This window comes from Dermacentor variabilis, chromosome 9 (assembly GCF_050947875.1).
Source record: "Dermacentor variabilis isolate Ectoservices chromosome 9, ASM5094787v1, whole genome shotgun sequence".
Taxonomy (NCBI): Eukaryota; Metazoa; Arthropoda; class Arachnida; order Ixodida; family Ixodidae; genus Dermacentor; species Dermacentor variabilis.
Window position 1 is genome coordinate 55,836,089 of NC_134576.1, and position 22,058 is coordinate 55,858,146.

At 46.9% G+C, this 22,058-nt stretch overlaps 1 protein-coding gene across 1 annotated transcript in view; it reads left to right on the top strand.

The window, feature by feature from the left end:
* The first annotated feature begins 11,258 nt into the window (after window positions 1-11,258).
* LOC142558359 (uncharacterized) overlaps window positions 11,259-22,058 on the top strand; it is a 37,695-nt gene continuing 26,895 nt past the window's right edge. Inside the window, exons 1-3 of the mRNA XM_075670503.1 lie at window positions 11,259-11,448; window positions 14,364-14,371; window positions 16,215-16,264. Of these exons, the coding sequence (XP_075526618.1) occupies window positions 11,259-11,448; window positions 14,364-14,371; window positions 16,215-16,264 (248 nt within the window). The remainder of the gene's footprint in view (window positions 11,449-14,363; window positions 14,372-16,214; window positions 16,265-22,058) is intronic.

The following is a 22,058-nucleotide window of genomic DNA, read 5'->3' on the forward strand; positions in this document are numbered from 1 at the left end:
GCGTCCATATATTGTGTCCAATATATGAAACGGCCAAATTCGAATTTATTTGACGCCTCAAATGGTAGTAATGTATTGAGTCCCTTGTAGCTTTGTGCTTGTTATCAATTTTACTATTTGGCGAATGGATACAGCATGTACGCTGCATAACTCGCTTGTGCATACTGCATACGTGAGTCGAGTATGCCCTTGGTATAAAATAACTTGTATGCTTTAGGTAGTACGATTGTTTGCAGTTTGGGACATGTGTCGGAATGTACGCTGTGCGCCCTTCGCGCTTTACGGCGGCCTGCCGAGCTCGTGCGGGTGCCATGTGTGCGCATGTAGTTCGCGAAGCGCTCTCGCAGTTTTTTTTAATATATATATACATGTGTTCTTTTCGCGCGCTTCGCACAACAGGGCATGTCGCAGTTCTTTGTCCTTGTGCAACACATTTTCCTAGCGTACGTCTGTGCATTATTTGGTACCGGTTTCACACGGGGCTCTTTTAGCCGCTATCCAGTCCGTTACAAATCGAATTTCTCGGTCGTGATGGCTCCTCTGCGCAAGCTACGAGAGTGAGCCAGTCGCATCGATAATTTCGATCCGGATCGGGCTTGATCGCAATCGAGAGTGGTCGTGTGACACCGGTTTTACACATGGCTCCCACATAGGGAACAGTTTAAGTTCAATGCTACTGAGTGAAGAGCAAGTGCATATATATGCCAATGGTGGTATGTGGGCAAGTCTTTCTGGTGAAGCCAATACTTGTGCATTCAAAACATTTCACTTACCAGCGTAGTGCATCAATGTGTCTACTTCGACAAAATAGAGCACCAGTGCAGATATCTGAACATACCTGTCCAGGGCAGCAAGTGTGTCTAGATTGAAACCACTACCAGCATGTGCGGCAGTTCTATTTCCAGCAGCGGGACTGCACAATAATCAGTAGGGTGCTCTCAAGCTGTTTATCTATGAAGCTCTGCCTGGACTGTGTGCCAAATATTTTTGGACGTGAAAGTGGGTGTGAATTGGTAAACATCAGTGGAACTGTGCCTTGACTTTGTGGCAAATGTTTTTGGATGTGAAAGTGTGAGTGAACTGGCAAAGAATTTGCTCTGGGCTACATGTGTTAAACGTTTTTCTCATTCAGAGTGCTTTTTTTTTTACTTTAGGAGACTGGAGATGTGCGCAAAGTGTGACATGTCAGTGTGCTAATTAATGTATTTGCTGGTTTGCAAGTTATTCGTTGCAACTTTATTTTTGCCAGAGAGGTACAACTTTGCCTCTTGTAAAGGGCTTTTTAGATAAAACACTTACTATTTATTATGACCATTGCTTCCTTTGTTACACAAATGCAGCTTCCAGTGCATTGAAGTTTATTTCCATGTTTATGTAAGTTTCTAATATGAGGCTTGCATATTCATTTCTCATGTTCTGGAGTGGCAAGATGCAGCATTACTGTCTCATCGTTCGCTGTACTACAGTGGTGTTCACTTGTTACACTGAATCCCCCGTTTAAGTATTCTGTACTAATTTCACTTTATTGCTTTTTTGTTGTATGGTTATTTTTTCTCGCCATTACCTTCTTTGATATATCCTAAAGGCAATATTTCCAATTTTGCATTGTTCCCATTTTTTTTATTTCTGTCACAGGATTGTTTTATGATGGTATGCGGTGGTATTTCTTTTTGTGCTGTTTTCAAGCATCTAGCTGATTGGTAACATTGCTTGGAGGCAGTTACCATCCGGTTCATACTCCTGCATTTTTCAGTCTACTTCTTCCATTCGCTCCGATGTCACTTCTGCATAACTCTAGTCCATCTAATAGCACGTGCACTTTACTATGATAAATTAGACACTTTAGTACACTCCAGGTTTTTCTGTTCATTTTTGTATGTGTACTTGGAATTTTGTTTATGTGCTAGTGAATGTTCACTTTCGAGTTCATTACGAATCCTTTCTGCGACTTTTGTCATTGTTGATGTACTTTTACTTCTATTTGCATTTCTCACACAGTTTGTTCGAACCTTGCATAAGCATTACGTTTTAATAAAGTGTTTTTGCTTTGTCACAATGTTCTCATTTCATGCACTCTTGGCATGAAAGGCTTGGTCTGGCCACCTGCCAAGACGTGGCCATTTGTTCTTTGCAGGATGTCATTCCCATTGTGGTTGTAAGCATCGTAGCTTACTAAAGGCGGTATTAAGGATTCATTATTCCTAACAGGCTCATTTTCGTGCGACTTGGTAGAGGATGCGCCGGCCATGCGGGGAGCAGTGCTTGGCACTGCGCCATGGCTCTTACAGTCAACACCGACGCTTCTACTCATCTGGGGCGCGATTGGAGATCGTTGTTCGAAACGCCCGACCAGTTTCACCTCACGCGATTGGCCTAGGCCGTGCCAGAGTCCTTCTATTTTTATGGAAGGACTCTGGCCGTGCCAACGGGTGCGGCTGACGACGTCTGCGCGGCATAGGCCAGTCGCGTGAGGCGAAACTAAACGCGTGTTTTGAACAACGATGTCTGATCGCGCCCGTCACCCGCGAAAATTAGCTTCAGATGATCGTAAACCTTTCAAGACCGCTTCTAGACCAGCTTTTTGATAACGTCCTAAAAACGCTTAGAAATTGGTTACAAATAGTTTTGGCAAAGGGATTACTTGTGTCTTTCCCAATCCTATTTCTAGACCAGCTTTTCGAATACGTCTTGCAGACCTGTTCTAGATCGTCTTAAGAAAGTAATTAAGCCGGACATTAGCAGAGATATACGACGTTTTCCCGCCGAAGTTCTCTCATTCGTGTCTTCAACCCGTTTTTATCGTCTTGGATAAACGCTACGAAAACGTTACGTATCTCTTTTGTGCTACCTGGGTGACCGTTTGTGATTGGTCATGAGATGTGTAGCGTTTGCCGTCCAAGAATAAGAGGAAAAGTAATGCGAGCTTTATTTTTACGTTGTTTATACGGAAGTCTACATGACATCTTCGGTTTTGCTTTTAGTCTGTCATTCAATGCTTTTTTTTGCAGTCTAGTGAGTAGCATTTGTATCTTTAAGGCTAAAACCAGTGAAGGTTTCTTTTCAGCGGTCCATTTTACTTGTCTCTATGCGAAACATGTTCTTCAGTAGCTTTTTTTCCTTTTTCGCCAACTTCCATTTTTTCGGGAATAATTTAGTGTTTCTTAAAAGTACTCATACAGCAGCACTTTATATTTTGTTAGTTTGTTCGCAAGTCTTGAGGCTATTCATACAATTTTATTAAATGAGAATGAGTGATCTTGTGTTTCGACCGAACTGATCCTTTGCCTCTGATAGTTAACTGTGTTTTTAGCATTGGGCAGTAGAGGTGTGGCACATAATTATACCGAAAGAAATACTTCTGCTCTAAATTTATGCGTCTGTGTTTGACTGTACATTATTCAAGAAAGAGCGTTTGTGTTCGCGAGAAAGTTGCAATTAATTCAACTTAACAACTACACAATGTTGCTAGAGTGCATAAAACTTCTAGACAACGCTTATACAGGAAAACACACCTTCCAGTCACAAAGCACCTCTAGTTTATTAAGGCGAAGAACAAACATGCTGTTGTAGAACTACTTGAAGACCGCTTCAAGCTTGGACACAATCACACATATCACAGGCAAGCTGATGTTGATACTGACATGGATGGATGGATGGATGGATGGATAACTTTCTTGAGGTCCGTCGGTGAGAGCGATTAGCGCGCTGCGGGCCGCTCCCACGCCGGGACAGAGAGGCCATGACCCTCCGCCGCGTCGCGGGCCCGATGGACAGCTTAGAGCTGTGCTTCAAGGCCCGAGCTGCGTAGAGCTCGGTCCCACTCTTCCTTGGTGATCCTGGCCCCCGTTGCCAGGCGGCAACCCGAGAGCATGTGAGCAAGGCTAGCTATATCTTAACAAAAGCAACACGCATTGTGAGGGTGCGCGCCCGGAAAGATTGTGCAGGAAGGCCGGGCATGGGTAGGTGCCAGTCTGACGCTGCCATTACGTGACTTCTTGTGCTTTATTGGGTGCTTTGTGCGGCAACGGCGTGGTTCTTTTGACTAACCTGTAGTTCTGGGTGATATCGTTGTAAGTAACGAGGGGGTCGCGCGCTCGCTCACCCATCCTGCAGAGAGGGAGTCCGAGCTCGCACAGTGAGTTAGGTCTCGTGCGCCCTCGTGTGCCGTCTCGTTGAGGTTAGGGAGTGGCCCCTCTAATGGTCCCATGTGTGCCGGGAACCAATAGATGTAGTGCGGTTTGAGTTGTTGATTACCGAGTATCCTGCCGACAGTCGGGAATATGTTCCCTGTTCTGAAGAACAGAATGGCCGTTTTGGAGTCCCAGTATATCAAGCGTTTATGGTCTTCGGGAGTGCAAGGCTGACGGCCACCAGCTCGGCCACCTCAGGTCTATCAGTGCGCACTGTGCACGCGTTGATGACTGTGCCATTTTAACGCGATAGCGTTGAGGAGCTCGTGTCGCAGAAAGGCCGGTGTCGTCGGTGTCGGCGTCCGCGGCGTTGGCCGTGAGCGATAAATCACGGCTAGCACTTCATAAATAAAAAGCAACTTCCAAGATGGGCTGGGTGGGAATCGAACCAGGGTCTCCGGAGTGTGAGACGGAGACGTTACCACTGAGCCACGAGTTCGATGCTTCAAAGCGGTACAAAAGCGCCTCTAGTGAACGCGGTGTTGCCTTAGAAACGAGCTGTTTCTAAGGCTCAGGCGTGCGTCGCTTGCTCAGGCGCACATTTCGTTGTCGCGCCGAACGCTGCGTTGCTCGACGCTCACCGCGTCCGATGCGGGGCGCGTAGTCGCTGCGCCGTAGCCCATTGTCTTACACCCCTTGGCGGGTCGACGGGAACGCTGTCGTGTTCCACTCTTCAAGGCGAAGTTTAAGCGTCCTCCAATTTTTTGTTGACCACTGCTGCTACATAGGCTCGTCTGCCAGGGTATTTGGCTGCGTCCGTAAAGCAGCATGCTTTTCCGGAAGCGGCTGCCTATTGGAGGAGTGCTTTGGTTTGAGCAAGTCTTTGGTCGATGTTGTGCTCTGGGTTCATATTCCTGGGCATAGGGGCTGCCCTAGTCTTTTTACTCTGGTCGGGTGTTAGCGGGTGGCTGTTACACTCGATCTCAGGAGGCGCGACGCCGATTTCTCGTGGGATCCATCTGCCCGCAGGTGTGCCGGACAGCCTGGTGATCTGCGCCCGTTCCTGTGCCTCCCCAATCTCGCTTAGCGGCTTCTGCATGCTCAATGCGTCCAGTGCCTCCGTGTTCGTGTGCATGGGTAGACCCATGGCTCTCTTGGCGACCTTACGCAGGAGCGTTTCAAGCTTGTCTCTCTCCACTTGAGACCTATTGTGCATAGCCGCGACATACACGAAGTGACTCATTACGATGACCTGTGGCAGTCTAAGCAGTTTGTCCTCCTTGAGCCCGTGATGCGTGCCGGTTGCCCACTCGTCTCTGTAGGCGTGTGGCGTTCTCGGCCTTCGTGGTGAGCTTAGCGACTGTGATGGTGTTTGAGCCATTCGCAAAGATTCATGCTCACATGAATCTTTGAAATAATGGAGTGTGAATTAAAACTTGGAGCACCAAATAAATGCATTAGAAAGATAGACATGCAGAAAATATTGCATAGCATTGCAGAGTTCACAATGTGAAAGCATGCACACGCGTCATGTTTTACACCGCTCGGTACTAGAACACATCATGGTAAGTATGTCATCGAACCATATGCAGTGACAGGTTAATAGTTAATACTGAAAGTGAAGAAAAGTGTATGAACTGCTCATTTTCCACCAACACACACGATGTTGTAAGAATGAGCGGCTAAAAAAACGAATAGTTCTATCGCGCTGACATAACAAGTGTTTCCCAAAAATTCAGCAAATTCTACATAACGTCGATTATTAAACACAAATAATCTATTAGGACTATTAAGACTGAACATTTCTGCCGCCAACTTAAATATTGACACGTGTATTTGTTCATCTTTATTCGGTGACCGCTTTTCACCGACTAACGAATAATATCGCACGGAGTCGGACGCGCCTGCATGGATCGGATGTTTCGCGAATCTTATCGATGGTTCTGTCCGTTGTCTGTTGTCACAGGAACTTCATTAATCTGACTGCATATTTCTTTTGTGTGCTTCAGTGTTTTTGAGGAGAGAATTGTGCCATGAAACAGCATCGGAAGGCAAGAAAAACACAACATGCGCTCAGTATATGAAAGTTTGCCAACCCACTCAGCTGTCTATTGTAAGAAAGTACATATTGACCAGACTTGCTTCCCCCCCCCCCCTGCATGTACTTAACAAACACTAACATACATGCTTCACAGTAGATTTTTAATAATTGTTTTACTAACTTCGTTAAACAAACAAAGACTGACCAGAGTCATGCCTGTGCCCTTCATGTAATCCATCAAGATGGGGCACTGTCCCGATGGCAGACATCACTGCTTTATACTTGAGTGCAGGCACTCTTATGACCAGAAGAATATACAGGGTGATTTTTTTTAAGCTTTATGGAATTTATGGAATCGTCTATGGACACAGCCTAATTGTCACAGAGCTGGAATATTCGAAGAAGGCAACATTAATAGACAGAGAAATTAAAACACACATTCATATAATTAACGAAAATTAGCCAAATGACTTCTTAATTACCTTACGCCAGATTGGAATTGTAGCCGGTGAGCTAGCAGGACGTATGCACTTAAAATAAATTTCCATGACACCAGTTGCGAGGTATTATTTTCCTAAGTGTTATTTCTCCAAGTATCCTTCAGATCACTCAAATCCCGCCAGCTGTGAATGTTCAAGACATCCAGAGATACCCGAACGAGCTGTCCATGCGATTGAAGAGCATTCCGACGGTGCTGGTCACTGGGAACGCGTGACGGCCAAACGCGGGCTCTAAGCCCGGCCATCAACCGGGGTATGCAAGTCGGCAAGAGCCATCGCGAGCGCTTCCTCTCCCGATAACTTCACTTCGTGGCGGCTCCGGATTTCTGGCATCAGCGAGGCCTACTTTCGAACATTAACTAATGGCGATTTCCCTATAATTTATCGTTTCCTTTTTGCATTTATTAAACACAAGTAATTTCCCCTATGTTGTCCTTAGTGTCAGTGTTTGTTGGCTTCTTATGTTATCACTAATAAAAATCGGGCCCCTCGGTCCACCCCCTTTCTTCTCGTTTGTTCCAGGGTCGAAAGTAAGCCCTTAAGTTTCGGCAATCCTTTTCAGGGGGTCACGGATGATAACAGCTGTCAAGACGGTAATGTATTGACACCCAGGAGGCTCTTTAGGGCCTTGTGCACTTGTCACGGGGTGGAAAAGCCTAAACGATTTCACGCGTCGACTTTTCTCTTTGCCATGCTCCTGCCAAGCAGACGCACTCCCTCCCACTCCCCCCCTCCCCCACATGCCCTCTGGCGCGGCATGGGGGACAGCAGCAGCTGCAGCGCAAAAATTGAAAAGGAAACACTGAGCACTGAGCGTCTATGTGGCTGTTTCGTGTCTCATTCCTTCGTCCGTTGTTTTATTTGGCGTCTTCGTTGTAATCAATAAAAAAAAAGCTAAGACAACTTCGCTTTAAAAGTTATGGAGTTCCGCGAACTGGTGGGAATCGATGTAAGCGAAGCATTCCTTGCTGGATGCTTTTATTGACGATAATTAGCGGTGATGTTGACGGCTAAAGCTTAATTTCTTCAACGTTTAGTCCAACACAAGTGTGGCGAGTTGATGTTAAACGCTACCTTGCGGGCACCACTGCTGTTTGCGTAGTACACAGAACACACAGGGAGAGGTATTTGCTTGAGTCGTTGTTGTTCGCCATAATTAACAACCCCCGAGAGGGTTGAGCATAGCCATTGTCTAACATGGCACGTCGCATTGTGGCAGAAATACTAAACTTGACTTGGATTATCCGGCTGCATGTGCGAAAGCCACAATCGGATTATAAGGGCGCCCGCCGTGGGGGTGGACTCCGGATTAATTTTGACACCGTGTTGTTCTTTAACGTGTCCCAAAATCTAAGTGCACGTGCGTTTTCTATTTCGGCCCCCGTCGAAATGCGGCGTCCGCGGTTGGGGTCAAATCCACGGCCTCTAGCAAAGCTAATGCGGTGGGCAAAGAAGTGTTGATTTTACGGTCGACCGCTTCCGTAGCGTCGCCTGGACTCTGCGGTGCGCGTTAACTAATGCGGCTCTGCTTCGGCACGCCCGGCGTAGATTGTCCGCTTGACATATTGCATGGTGTTTATTTTTCAAAAAAAAAAAGCAGGAACGTATTGTACCGCGCCTAGAACTTAAGTTTAACCACGTCATGCCTACAGCTCTATCTACGTCACCTTCGGACACGCACCTTAGTAGAAAGGGTAACGCTGCAGTTTCTGCAATGCTTCTGAGCGGAGTCACGGATAATTACAGCTGTCAAGAGGCTAATTGGCGGCGGCCAGGGAGCTCTAGAGGGCATTGTGCACATTCGACACGGTGGGGTAAAAGCGAGTTCTAAGCGTCGCCTTTCCTCTCTGACTAGCTGCTGTCATGTATGCACAAGTTGTGGACCCTCCTCATGTCCCCCCGACGCGGTGTGCGTAACAGCAGCAGCCACAACAGTGGGAAAGTCGAAGAAAGAGGCAAATAAAGCTTCGCTTTAAAACAGTCGCAGCTGTGGACTAGCCACATTTCCTAGACAAACGCAAATGCTATTTCAGAACGCGCCAGTCTTCTTGCATAATAAAAAACTACCGTGTTTACTCGCGTGGAGGATTGGGCGAGTTGGTATTCCATTGCAAACTGGTACAGCGCAACATAGAAAGGAAGAACCAGGCCGAGCTGGGCCGGATGAAGGTAAATAGCGCTTACTTCCAGCTGGTTTGTCGGGAAGCTGCACGAGATATATAGCTACAAGAAAGCATCAGGACATGTCACAATCCTTCACAACACGTCACACCGATAGCAGGCTATAGCATCCTGAGTCCCACAACGCGCAATTCTGTCATGCATGGTTAAACTGATCAAGAAACCTTCCTGTGATGATAGGGACAAAGATAACGCCAACACACGTGCTGCCAGCCCTCGCTATGAGATTAGCTTCAATAACCTCCCGCGTAAGTTGTGATCGGTGCTTTTTTCGCACTTCACATCGACGAAAATACGGCTCACATCCAAAGTTGCGAGATTGAATTCCTAAGTGTCCTTGTGTAGCTCAGTGCACATTGTAATCATATTCTTGTGGCCTTTCATTCAGGCAGTGACAAGTTCGGCCTATATATATCTTCGCTTATGATAGTGAAATTGAATAAAAAACCACAACATTGCAAGACCCGAAACGCTTCTTTTGCATGGTCGAACAGACAGTAAGTCTCAAGCGGCGCGCCGTCCTCTCGACTCCATGTACTAACGGCCACCGACGAAGACGGTAGGCCTTGCTCGCTGGTCGTGGGTGTCGCCTGTTAGAAGAAGCCTTCTGCTAGCAATTCAACGCATATCTTTTGCGAACTCTTTAACGCATGCATGAATTTTAAGGAAAAAATACTTCGCATATCTCTACATCGTCGACAGAAAAGAGCAAACCTCGCACGGTGGTCGCTGCGCGCTGCCCATTGGCGAAGCCACCTGCCCTCGGATGGTGTGTTTCGATCATTTCAGTGGCGTTGTTCTGGTCGCTGGTTGTCATATGAGGCGCACTTTCGACATCACGTTACAATATTTGTAATACATACGTGTCAGCGACAGCTGAGTGACACTACTGCGCATTCGCAAGCTCTTTCCGTCTTCGTCCATGTTGAGCTTTCCACATTTCCGGCAAAATGTTTAAGCGCGTCTTGAAGTTTACAGCCTGAAATAACCTCGCAGCGCTGGCATATGACAGTTCAGTGGCCGCCAGTGGCGCGATGAGAACCAGCTCTGCGAGGAGCGAGCAAGTTGTATGCTGTGATGTCAAAAGAGCAAACCTCACGCGGTGGTCGCTGCGCACTGCCCGTCGGCGAAGCCAACTACCCTCGGATGGTGTGTGTCGATCACTTCAACGGCCGCCGCTTATCTATGCTACTTTCCTCGCGGGATAGCTCTTCGCGGATAGAAACCCAAATAAACTCGTGCTCCGTTTGCCAATATAGCAATTTTTGCTTATAATGCCGCGATCAACGCGATAATACCGCGATAATACCGCGAGCAATACCGCGATCAAACACACCACAAACTGGCGTCTCAAGGCGCGCTAGGGCTGCGTTGGTTTTTCGTCTGCTTCTCGTATCGAGCCAAGTCGAGGGCACTCGCGACAGCCATGTTCGCCCATGCGCAACAGTACTCTTGTAAACCGTCTATTACGCCTTTACTTCACCTTGAAACTCAGATGGGTGCTGCGCAGGCTGCACGTTTTCCTGCCTGACTACTGCACCTATAGTAGGATACAACTTTTAAAAAATGCAACAGTTGGAAACCGAGGCACACGGACCGCGCGGGGCTGTGTCACTCCGACAGCCAACCACAGAAGCCAACAAAATCGTCGTAATTCCACCTTTTCGAAATGGCGTCGTACCTGATAGCTTTGGAGTGTCTGCGGTTTTTGCAGAGCCTTTTCATCGGCGGAAACATGTGCAGATTGTATGGAGTCGGAGCATTTCGCTCTTCAAAAGTCCCTGCTGCAGTTAATTTTGCTGCCGAGTCAGTTTTATTACTCATGAAGTATGACTACCAACTGAAGTGAAACTTGGCAATAAATGTTGTCATGTTCGGGCTCGCTTTCTTTTCCTTTCTTGACCCGTCCTCGCGCAGTTTACCCAGTAGTAGATATGCACCAACAAGGCCAGCTAAAGAGCTTTTCTGAAAGTAAATAGTTGCAGCAAAGCAACGCAGTATTTACGTCGTGCTGCAGTTCCTTACTTGCCACCCTAAAGCCAGGTCTCTTCGTATTGACCGTGCGTGTCGTATCAGCCGTTCGGGAATGTTTTTGCCGTGTTCATTCAAATATTTCAATGTATTGTTCATTGCTGCCACTCCATTCTTAATCTGTGCCTAAATGAGTACCTATAGGGTTAAACTCACGGTGATATAGAGGGAGCCTGAGCACAACAAAGCCAGCACTTTCACCCGCCTCATCAACCCGGTACCTGATAAAGTTAGTCTTGACGGTAATCACTGTGTCAAGCAGCTGCTTGTTGGTCACGGCGGCATGGTACGGTATCGTCTTCGAGGCCACCCAGTCTTGGATCTGTGCCTTCCGCCACGACATCGACGACTTTTCCGCCACGCGCCTGGAGTGGTATGACGCCCATGACAGTGACACTTCGCGGTGGCAGCCTATCGACGACGGAGATGAACCACGCCTCGACACGGTTGCCGTCCATTTCCTCGTGGAAATGGACGGCAATGGAATCACCTGTTTTCTTTCCCATGCAGGAACACATCCAGGCCACCATCAACAAATCCATCCTCACTACCAACATGAGTCACGGTCAGCCGCTGTGCTTTTCCCGACGGCTGCTTGAGACCCGTTGTTAAGCCGTGCTAGTACGCGCCGCGTGACGACTTGACTGCCACATCCGCCCAGACATTGCCCACCGTGTGGCCAGCAGTAACCCGAGTTTCATTAAGATAGAATATCTTGCGCCCTTAATTCGTGTACCGAGCAATCTCATAAAGATAGTTGTGCTCCCCCCCGCAACAAGTTTTCGCGCTCGATGAGCAAGGAATTTCTCCCGCGTTTCTCGCTCTTCAAGCCGATGTCCTGGAGGAGGCGGCGGATCGTCCACGGCGGAAGGGTCGGCAGATTATCTAGGCATGCGGATGCGATTTGTGCAGCGACCTTATGCACGATTGAGCCCCAATCGTGCATAAGACCGCAACGAGGTCCTCGTTGCGGCGGAAAAAGCCGTGAGAGCAGTTTCTTAGTGCGGTCACTGTGAAGCTGTCGTAGGTATGTAGGCGCCTCTTGCAGCCTTCACCTTTGGGCCGCTTCTACGGCGCCGTCCGTAGTTCTGCGTCGTTTCTTTTTTTTTTTTTTGCCATGAGCCTGACATCAACAACTTTGCCTAACCGGTTAGTTGCCTCACCCGCTCTCAGATCTGCACGATCGCAACATTCGGTTGCTCTTTGCGTAGCTTCACACTGTGCAATATTTGCTGAACGCCTCGGCAGAGGGCATTCCCAGTGCCATTTCACTTGAAACACTGGCTGGGCGTTGTCGGAGCAGCCTGGCACCCCTGAGGCGTACCTGATGACGGTGCAGTCGACGGAGGCGAGCTCGATGAAGAAGGAACGGCAGATGCATAATCGTGCTCGGCGAGAAACGCTTCCGCAGGAGAGACGTCCATGTTGGAAACTAAGCCCCGAATACATTTCTGCAGGCAAAATGTTTTTGTGATGCAGTAAACGATAATAATAATTATTCGGTATAAACATCTATTGCAAAACGTCACAGATTTTGCAGTGTTCTGCAAAACTGTGACAAATTGTGGCTTTTCCTTCTTGTGAAGATGTGTGGCCACAGACTAGGATTTTGCGTTTCAAGTGTTTTGCAAGATATAGCCTTTCACCGTTCCACTGTAATACACGGGTGAAAACACATAAAATAAAGCGAATATAATTCTTTTTGTAGTTAACGCCTAATTTAGATATTATGGAAAGTTTGAAGTACGGTGTATTTGCAGCCTCACGTAGAAAGAGTTGCTGGCAGTTATGAGGGCGTGGCCCGGGCTTCACTGCACACTTAGTTGCACCCGACTAATGTCACCGCAGTGGTTTGTTCAGAGGAAAAGGAAAAACTGCACGCATATGGTTGGAGAGGTCCAAGGAATACGACGACTCAAAAGCTGCTTTACCGGCACGCGTTTCATGGCTGGGCAGAGGCCCTAATGACAGCTGAAAAGGCCCACCCTCTGACACGCCAGGGAAAGGCGATGACTGGAGGGATCTGAGAAGAGGGTACCTTTCTCCCAGGACAAGCAGAAGTATTCCACCCTCACGGAATGTGGACAGGCCTTTGGCGACACAAGGAATTCGTCATGAACACTGCCGTCGAAACCGCAAACGACGTCCGGCCAGTTCGGCAAACTTGGGCTGTGCTCATGATACGTCCAGCATCTGATGACACGGTTGCCTGAAGTGTATGGTTGTTCGAACGGACTCTTGAGGTTTTTGAAGTCTGATCTATTTCTGACAAGCAAAGAAAGAACCAAATAAAAGCTGGAAACGCAGCTTGAAACAGGCTCAGCCCCCTTATGTTACAAGGCTTCGCATTTCGGAGCTAAAAGGCGGCTTCTAGAAAAATACATCACTTTGCAGAAAGGCAACATGAACCTAGTTCAAAATATAGAAATAAAAAGAAAGATTTCAAAACTATTTCAAAGCATTTCACGTGATTTCACGCATCACAAAGCTGGACACAGGGAGAAATAATGTATTAGACGATAAAAATTTCAACAAAGCAAGAAATCTTGTTGTCAATACATAGAAAGCAGCAATGCAAACTAATGTGTATCGATTAATTATAAGTGCCATATAAACTAGGTATATCTGTTTTGCTGACATGCTCAACTGATGATCACCAGACAAGTAATCCGAAATTTTGTGTGTCTGATGTCGTGTTGTAGCGGCTCCATATTCTTGGTCAGCTAGGAATTTTTACGGCTGCTGTGGCTTCAGCGAGCAAGGCAGTATGGCTCGCATGTTGGTCAGAACGCGCATGTACCTTGGATTATGAATAAGCCCTAAGGAAATGCAGCAAACAGGCTCCTAGTACTTAGGTAGGACGTGAGAGCTGGCTTATGCAGCTTTGCTGTCTCTGATGTATCAGCTGCTCATTTTGTATTGCATCGGCGATTGATATTTTCAAGCAACGCATCATCTGCCACGTGCACATCCTGCCCGGGATGTCCACCTCGTGCTAGCGAATGTAAGACAATTCATGCTTACAGCCATTACTTCCTTATACACATCTCTGTCTGATGGCACCAACGCTGGCCCAGAGCCTGCCACTGGGTTGCCTCAGAGGCCACAATCGAATGGAGGCTGTTTCCCTGCGTTTCTTCGCATCTATTCTGTGCGAATCTCGAAGGTGTCGCCGCTGCAGGTGGCTGCTTTTGCTTGCTTTTGAGAGATGGCGCCACAATAGAAAATCACCCATGCGCCCTCTCGCGGTTAGGGATTAGTTTTGTATATTTTCTCGCTCACCAGCTCATGCCTTAGCAGGTCGTCGTGTTCGGTGGTGCTGCGCGACTCATATTGCCTCTGAGTGCAAACGATGTAAACCGCGAATGACGCCATGTAGCTTGCCCTCGCCGGTCCTGAAGCTTTTCCATCAGTGATTGTGGAGTTCCCGTGAAAATCATTTCCTCGTCATTTTCATCTTTCACGTGCTGCCGTTTTCAGGAGGTCTGGTAAGTGCAGTCTTACTTTGTCATCACTTTCTGCACAGTGAATGCATTTTCATTTTTGTTTTCCTCTAGTACGCTGCATGCACAATGAATGAAATAAGCTCTATCCGTGAGACGGCGGCAGAATCAACAGGGCAGCCGCGCCATGTTGCTCTTCGTGTTATTTCCGCAGTGAAAGAGACACACTGGCACAATATCTTGCTCGAACTTGGAATGCGTATTGTGGAAGCCACCGTGCAGATTTATTCAGCACACCATGCGTTAACGTGCAAGAGGTGGTGCTTCTTGCCGTAGGTGCTTCCCTATTTAAGAGAAAGTCTACTATGGTCTGTGCGTGAAAAAGAAAATGGCGGCATTATGTTCGACCGTTCAGTGTTTCGCCGCAAGAGTCACGCAAGAAACAAACCGTGCGATCAGAAAGTTGTCCACCTTAGGTTCTCCATTCCTCGGGTGATCAAGCATCGCTGCCAAAAAACCGGAAGGGCTATCAGCAACGACAAGCGTGGAGATGTTTGGCCGCATGAACCATCCTGGACACGGATCACATCTTGACAAATGAAGAAGTCTCCGGTAAACAGTGCGTTTTTCGAGAAGCCTGTGATGGAAATACGAGACTGTTGCCACAGGCTGTCCTAATATGCTTTTTTCACGTGGTTACTTTTGTTTTGTTGCTTGGTTTTGTGTTGTTTTCTCTTCCTGTCACATGGTTCGCGGAGTGTATGAGTAGGCATCTGAGTCACAAAATAAACCTTCAGTTGGAAGTTAGCGCTGACCCTGTTCTCCGTCCATTTTCATTACCCCTTCCACCTCCCTTCGTTTGGTTGTTCTGAGCTGCGATACAAGCCTAAAGAAACCCTTCCTTGCGTTCTCGCATACCGGATCTCGAGAATCGCGTGATGCATACGTGACGGGCCTAGCCTGCCTTTTCAAAACTTCCTGTGCCTCTTCCTTGGAATTTCGTGTTGCTGCTGCTGATATCGGCACAATGCGTCGGGGGCGGGGGGAAAGGGGGTCAGAGGGAATCGGAGAGGGATGTTGCTGCGGCAAACCAACCCCTCCTAGACAAGAAGGCCTGAGTGCTTGGCGAGTGACCTCATGGAGAAGAGGCCATCAGCACGATCGGGGATACGGGTTGAATGAAGGGAGAGCGGCTTGGTTCACCTAGCAGCCTTATGCTTTTATTGACCACTCCACACTTTTTCTTCAGTCTAAACTGCGGAATGAGCAGCAGGCACCTTAGAAAGCATTTATTTAGAGGCACAGATACAAAACAGCTTTGTAAAACATGTGCAGGTATTGGTTCCAGCAGCTTTTTATAGCGTCCCGCTTTGTCGTCTTTGTAATGTACGTTGTTTGTGCATTGTAATAATTATTATTATTTATTATACCCCACACATCCTACCTATTACTTCATATAAATTGAATCCATAAATAGTTTTTCTTCCGTATTTCTGTTTCTATGGTTTTTTATGGCGCGGCAATGATGAACGTAACGCACTCTATTAGCTTCACAATTGCGTATGAACAATTTAATTGGGGACACATGTACTTATTGCAATCTAGATTATGCTTAAATGAATAATTTCGCTGTCGACGTACTAATTACCACAGTGCGCTAATTTACAACAACTCAAATAAGTATAGAAATGGAATATAAAACATTCGTGCAGCTATTTACAAGGAAACAGCTGCCTTATTGCGCAGAGTTTCAGCTTTTCTCTTCCTTGCATTAGCATTGGCATTCAATATTTTGTCATTCATCTTGCAGCAGTAGTTCTTCAATAAAATATTTGTGCTACACCGCAAAATTTGCCTTAACACAAATTTACATTTGTGTCCATCCTAGCAAGCGTCGAACTCTGAGGGATCATCACTGACGAGCAGTTCAAACGTGAGGTCAGTGACTAAACGACGTTGGTTTGGCAGATTAGTAAATTCCTCTTCCTGAATGTAGACTTCTTGCTTGTTATAATTTGCATCAGGTCTTCTAGGCTTAGAATCTTATCTGCTTCCTTCTCCTTGCCGAAGGCTTCCGGAGACGCTTCACACGCTTTCTCCAAAGAAGCAGCTTCAAGACGCATGCGCTTGGAATCAGAATCCTCCCTCGAGGTGCTTGGCTTCGAAAGATAAGGTGGGCATTGAGGAAACTGCGCCTGGACGATGACGCAGGCGTGAGAGAGTGGTGCAGTGACGGTGTGCCTTAAGGTCGTCGAGATGAGAGAACTCCCGCACGATGTCGGCCTCAATGAAGTGAAGTTCAGAAACCTAGAAGGAAGTTAAAAGTTGTTTTAAATTTTATTCTAACATTCCTGATTTAAAGGAACGTTCTGTAATTGAGCAATTAGCCTTCTCGTATTTTTCAAAAGTAACTATTTAAAGAAGTGCTGAACTTCTAACCCTGGAGTGCGGCGATACAATGAAATCTGCACGTGGTATCGCCCTAATCCATGCACTCTGGGCTTCTTCATCTTGCGGGAACTTCAAGACGTGATTTTTCTCCCCCGATTTGTAATTGCTGCGGCAATTTGGCACGCCGCACTTATTAGGCATATCTGCACTGCACATTCCGGGGCAATGAAGACTCGCGATACACACAATCGCAAGAACAGCACAAGTGTTGAGACTGCATGCACTGGTCACGTCTAGAAAAAAAAAAGATGTGCGTTCGAAAGCATGCGGCAGCATGGCCGAGCAGGCCGGGACTTGTTTATCCCCGAAGCTATTCAAGGAGCAGCAGGGCTCGTGGAACTAATCGAATTGCTGTCGCCGCCGTGGTCGCCTCGGTCTTCTTCGAATAGCCGGGATTAACTACTGTATATCTTCCGCGCTTCTTTTTAACACGTGCGCGCCGCTAGTAGCTTCGCAGGGCGCTGCAGGAACTTCTATGTTGGCCTCTTCTGCGTGACGTAGCTCAAGGGGAGAGGGTCAGCCAGAAGGCCTTAAGTTCTCTAGAGGGTGTTGGGAAAACTGGCATGCACCCTACCGCATCGAATGCGCACAATGCCCTCTGCAGCCCCCTGAGCTTCGCCACATTAGCATGTTGACAGGTGTAATTATCCGTGACTCCCCTCAAAAGCATTGGAGAAACTGCATCGTTTCCTTTTCCACGAACGCGCCAGTCCAGGGGGGGGGGGCGTAAATAGAGCTATAGGGAGGAGGGAGGAGAAGTGCCAGTTCGCATACAAGTTAGGGGGAGGGCTGACTTGGATAAGCTTGAGTTCTAGGCACGGTACAGTACGTTCCTGCTATTTCTGAGAAAGTAAAGCCATGCAAACATGTCAAGCGGAAAATTACGCTGGGCGTGCGGAAGTGCCTAGTGACACTACGGAAGCGGTCTACCATCGGATCGACACTTCTGTGCCTGCCGAGGTAGCTTTGCGGCTACGACATTGCTTTCGCGGATTTTATGCGGACGGCGACAGCCGCATTTCGACGTGGGCGAACTAGGAAAGCACGTGCAGTTCTTCTTTCGGACATGTAAAGAACATCATGGTGTCAAAATTAATGCGGAGTCCGCCACTACGGCGTCCCCAATAATGTGATTCCGGTTTGGCACGTACAGCACCATAACCCAATTCAAGTTGAATACGTCTGCCACGATGCGATGTGCAGTGTGATGCACTGACAATGCTCAACCCTCTCAGAGTTCATGAAATCTGGCGCACAACACCGCCTCAACAGACAGCTCTGTCTATGTGTTCTCTGTACAACGCAATCAAACATCAGTGGTGCACAAAAGGTAACGTTCAACATTTACTCGCCACACTCGTTTGTAGATTAAACCTTGACATTAAGCTTTCGACATCAACATCATATCTAATTGTCCTCAATAGAAGCAACCAGCACAGAAAGCTTCGCTGGAATTGAATCCCACAGTGCTTGGGATATGCATAATTTTTTTCTCCTCGTTTCTTCTTTTTTTTTTTGCGCCGCGTTTTCCCTGATGGCCTCACGTGCGAGCGATTGCGATTGTCTCGTGCCGCGCAGTGCAGGACTTTGCGCACTGTGCACGAGGACACCTGACTAGCGGTGTAAGTCAGTGCTACACGAATACTGAGGCAGACACACGCGGATCACACAGCATGATGCCGCGCTGCAACGCGGTAGAAAAGGACATAGTTTCGGTGTCTGCACGCATGACTGCACGACATGGGAACAAGCAGACGAAACGGAAGTGCATGTGTTTTGTTGCTGTGCGAATCAAAACAAAAAACATGCAGACATTCGGTGTTTGTGTTTTATTTGTTCTCTAGTCTTTAATTCGCCCGTTCAAGCAAGATATTACATAAATAACAGATGCTGCCTTGAATTATTGAAGTCACGTGTCACCACGAGCCCTGTCAGAGTGCAAACACGTTTACGTCATCCTCCGGCTTGGAGGGCGGCGGACGCGAGGTAAAGAGGGAAACGGCGTTCGATTTGAAGTTTCAGGTCTTCCCGCGGCGTGTAGCGATGTAATACTTTGCACACACGATCGTTATCGCGCAATGTATACTCTGCGCTTGTCAGCTCAAAGTGGCGCGGCGTGGTCCTTTAAGGGAACTATCACTTTAATGTGGTTGGCAAATGTTCGAAGTTTACAATACGAAGAAAAATGCTTCACTAGTTATCCGTATTTCAAGAGAAACTTTGGTATTTTAGAATATCAAGAAATCACCAAATACATCGCAACAATCGACTGTTAAATTGGAGGTCCCACTCCGGCAGCACGAGCCCTCGGTTTTCAGCACTTTTGGAGCACCCGTGGGGGCTGTTGTTCTTGGATTATAACGTTGCAGTATATATAATTAAGGAGCCTATTTCTTGTAGATTCTAAATATACGCATTATAAACAAGGGGACTTATATAGTCTACAAATAAATGCCCAAGAACAAGCAACATACGTGGTTTTTCCTGTATCAGTTGTGACCATACTTAGACGAAACTACGGCACTTACTGCATTGCAGCTGGCTCTAGCTTTAGGACATACTTATCTGTTGCCTTGCTGTAGCAAAATGATGTGTAGTTTTGAGCTTCTGGCCAATTTGATTTTGAATATTGGCATATATATCAACTTCTGCTTGCGGCAAACTTACTGTGAAAGAAGCTAAATACTGGAGAAATTATATCGTTAAACTTTTATTTAGGGCGCAAACTGATATGCCTTTATTAATTTTCCTATTGATACGAACGAAATAATGCAACATTCAGAATTCTGCTCCTACTTGGACCCATCTTATGTTGAGGTCCTCAAGCTACTAAGCTGCGTTTTTTTTTTAATGAGATAAATGAGAAACCCGAATTCAATATCCCAACGGATGCTTTTCAAATGAAGGGAACAGAAACGGGGTGCGGAACGTCCGAATTTTGCGATTTTTCTTCCGTTGGTAACATCGATCAAGTCGAGAGAGTTTTCAAATCGTACCATAATTTAAGGACTCCTAGCTCGCCCACTAGAAGCTATGACCATTTGTTAGTGCAATACACTATGACACGTCGGCGCAAATTGTCCACGATGAAAGACTCAATGTGTCATTACTACCCGCACTTTGAGGAGTCTCCGAAAAAAAAAGCAACTATTTTTAAAAGCTTGCAGGTTGACAAAAAATAAGGAGGCTTCAAAGTAAGTGAAACAATGGAGGACAAGCAGAGAAATCAACGAGGCGTGTAGAAAGACAAATGCGTCTAACTGCATCCAATTATTACGGAGTGTTTCGAAGAGGGTCGACGCCGTTTGACGCACTCGTTAAAACCCTGTTTTACAAAACTAGTTTCACCCGTGCCGCTAATGAGCATGATAAGCAGCAAGAACAAGTCGCAGTGCGGTCGTATGAAGCAGAGATGGGAATTCGCGTGGAATAATCTGACTTATTTGTCCATCAAGAATATGGTATTTTGTTAGCGTCTCCCTGTGGATTAGTTGGGAGTGACAGTATCTTGAGGATGAATTGTCGATACATAACAAAAACATGGAGCCATGTTGTCCAGTATTTGATTGTTGTCATTCCTTTTTATAGCGAAATTCCTGTAGAATCAGATTATGGGTGCGACGCCAATGTTGTGCATTCTCAAAGCAAGAGAGCTCAGTCGATCGCTCAAATGCATCGGACGCGATATGTCTGTAAATAACGCATGACTGACTCATGATTTCAGATTTGGCTGTCATCCCCTGACCCTGTTTAACAAAAGGGCTCATTGGCATGAGAAAAAGTGAGAACGTTGACCCCTACCGGCAGTGTTTTCCGTTGGTCTTTACCGGCTTTCTGCACCGAAAGCAAAACTGTTCGTTCGCAGCGCCTAGTCGAAAGGAGGGGCCCATCCTGGATTAACACAGAGAAAATGGCAGCACGCATGTAAGCATGTTCCCAACAGGACATGTTTAGCGGGTTTTTGAGAAGAATAATTTTACCGACTCGTGTGACGCTTCTCGTCTGACATGATGGAACATTGACGGCAGGGGTGATTCGAGGAAAAACTGCGCTGTTTATAACAAGGTCACGTTTTCAATACCCGGCCGCATTTTGATATTACTAATTAACTAATAACCAAATAACGAAATCTGTTCCACAGGAGTGCGCCTTCTTGACCTTTACATTTTTAACGTGCATGAAGACGGCAGCCACTCTTGAAGAGCAGGCGAGAGCGCACGTGATGGAAACTGTGTCCAAGACAGCTCTGGCCACGCAATGCGAGAGTGTGCTGAGTTACTGTCGTAAACAGCTCTGTCCATGCGGCTTATCCGAGCCTTTGTGCCTATCTGAGGAGTGGTGGCTTCACACCTTGCCGGTACGTAGGCGTTATTAGAAAACTTGGCGAAGGCAGCACGACGATTGCGCTACTTTGTACACCGTTTTTAAGAAATTCAAATAATGTAAACAGCCCTCTTGTTGTTTAATCGCTTTCCATTCTTTGTACTGTTTAAGAAATCCCCCTGTTGTCTGATGTTGAGCTCTCAGCCATCCGCATGGTCAGGCCAGCATTATTTCCCTGTGCCTTTTGTGCTCACAACCACGATGAAGATCCGTGCCTTGTCCCCACTCGTAGTAAATGCGGCGCGACGGTCAAGAAGACGACCGCAAAGATAGGAAAAGTCGAAAAAGAAACTGGACACCGACTCATTGGTGTTTTCGAGGCACGTCTCATTGTCGCGGAGACACTCAGGTGGATAGACGACGGTGCTTTTCTTTTACGTCGTGATCATCGACTTGCGTTGCTAAGGCGACCTGTAGTGAGCCTCACGTCGAGAAGGAATTTGTCGTAGTATTGCTCACTTGTATTCGTAACCAAACCACTTGAAGTAACACGACAATTTGTTCCCTGCAGCAGTCATCGCAAAAGCTATGTTCGTGTGCGGGGCAAAAGGGAGAGGCATGTCTTTTTTTCAACCAAGGCAGGTCGCCTTTTACAATGTGTAACGTCTGTGTTGCAGCTGCAAAGACAATTTATTTTTCGTGGATGGATTAATGGATATGGTTGAATCCTTGAAATTTGGCAAAGGCGCACACCACCTAGCCGTGACGAGAGATATATTTAATGGACGTTGAAATTTCACTATTACCTTTGTTTCAGCCAGCAATCAGACAACTTCCGTTTGGTTATTTCTACTCGCTTATAGTCTATTTTGCCTCAGCTGTGCCTAAACGCCAAGGCTTCGAAAGTCAGCGCTGGGGATTTGCACTGTCAAATTTACGCAGCCACCGACGTAGTCAT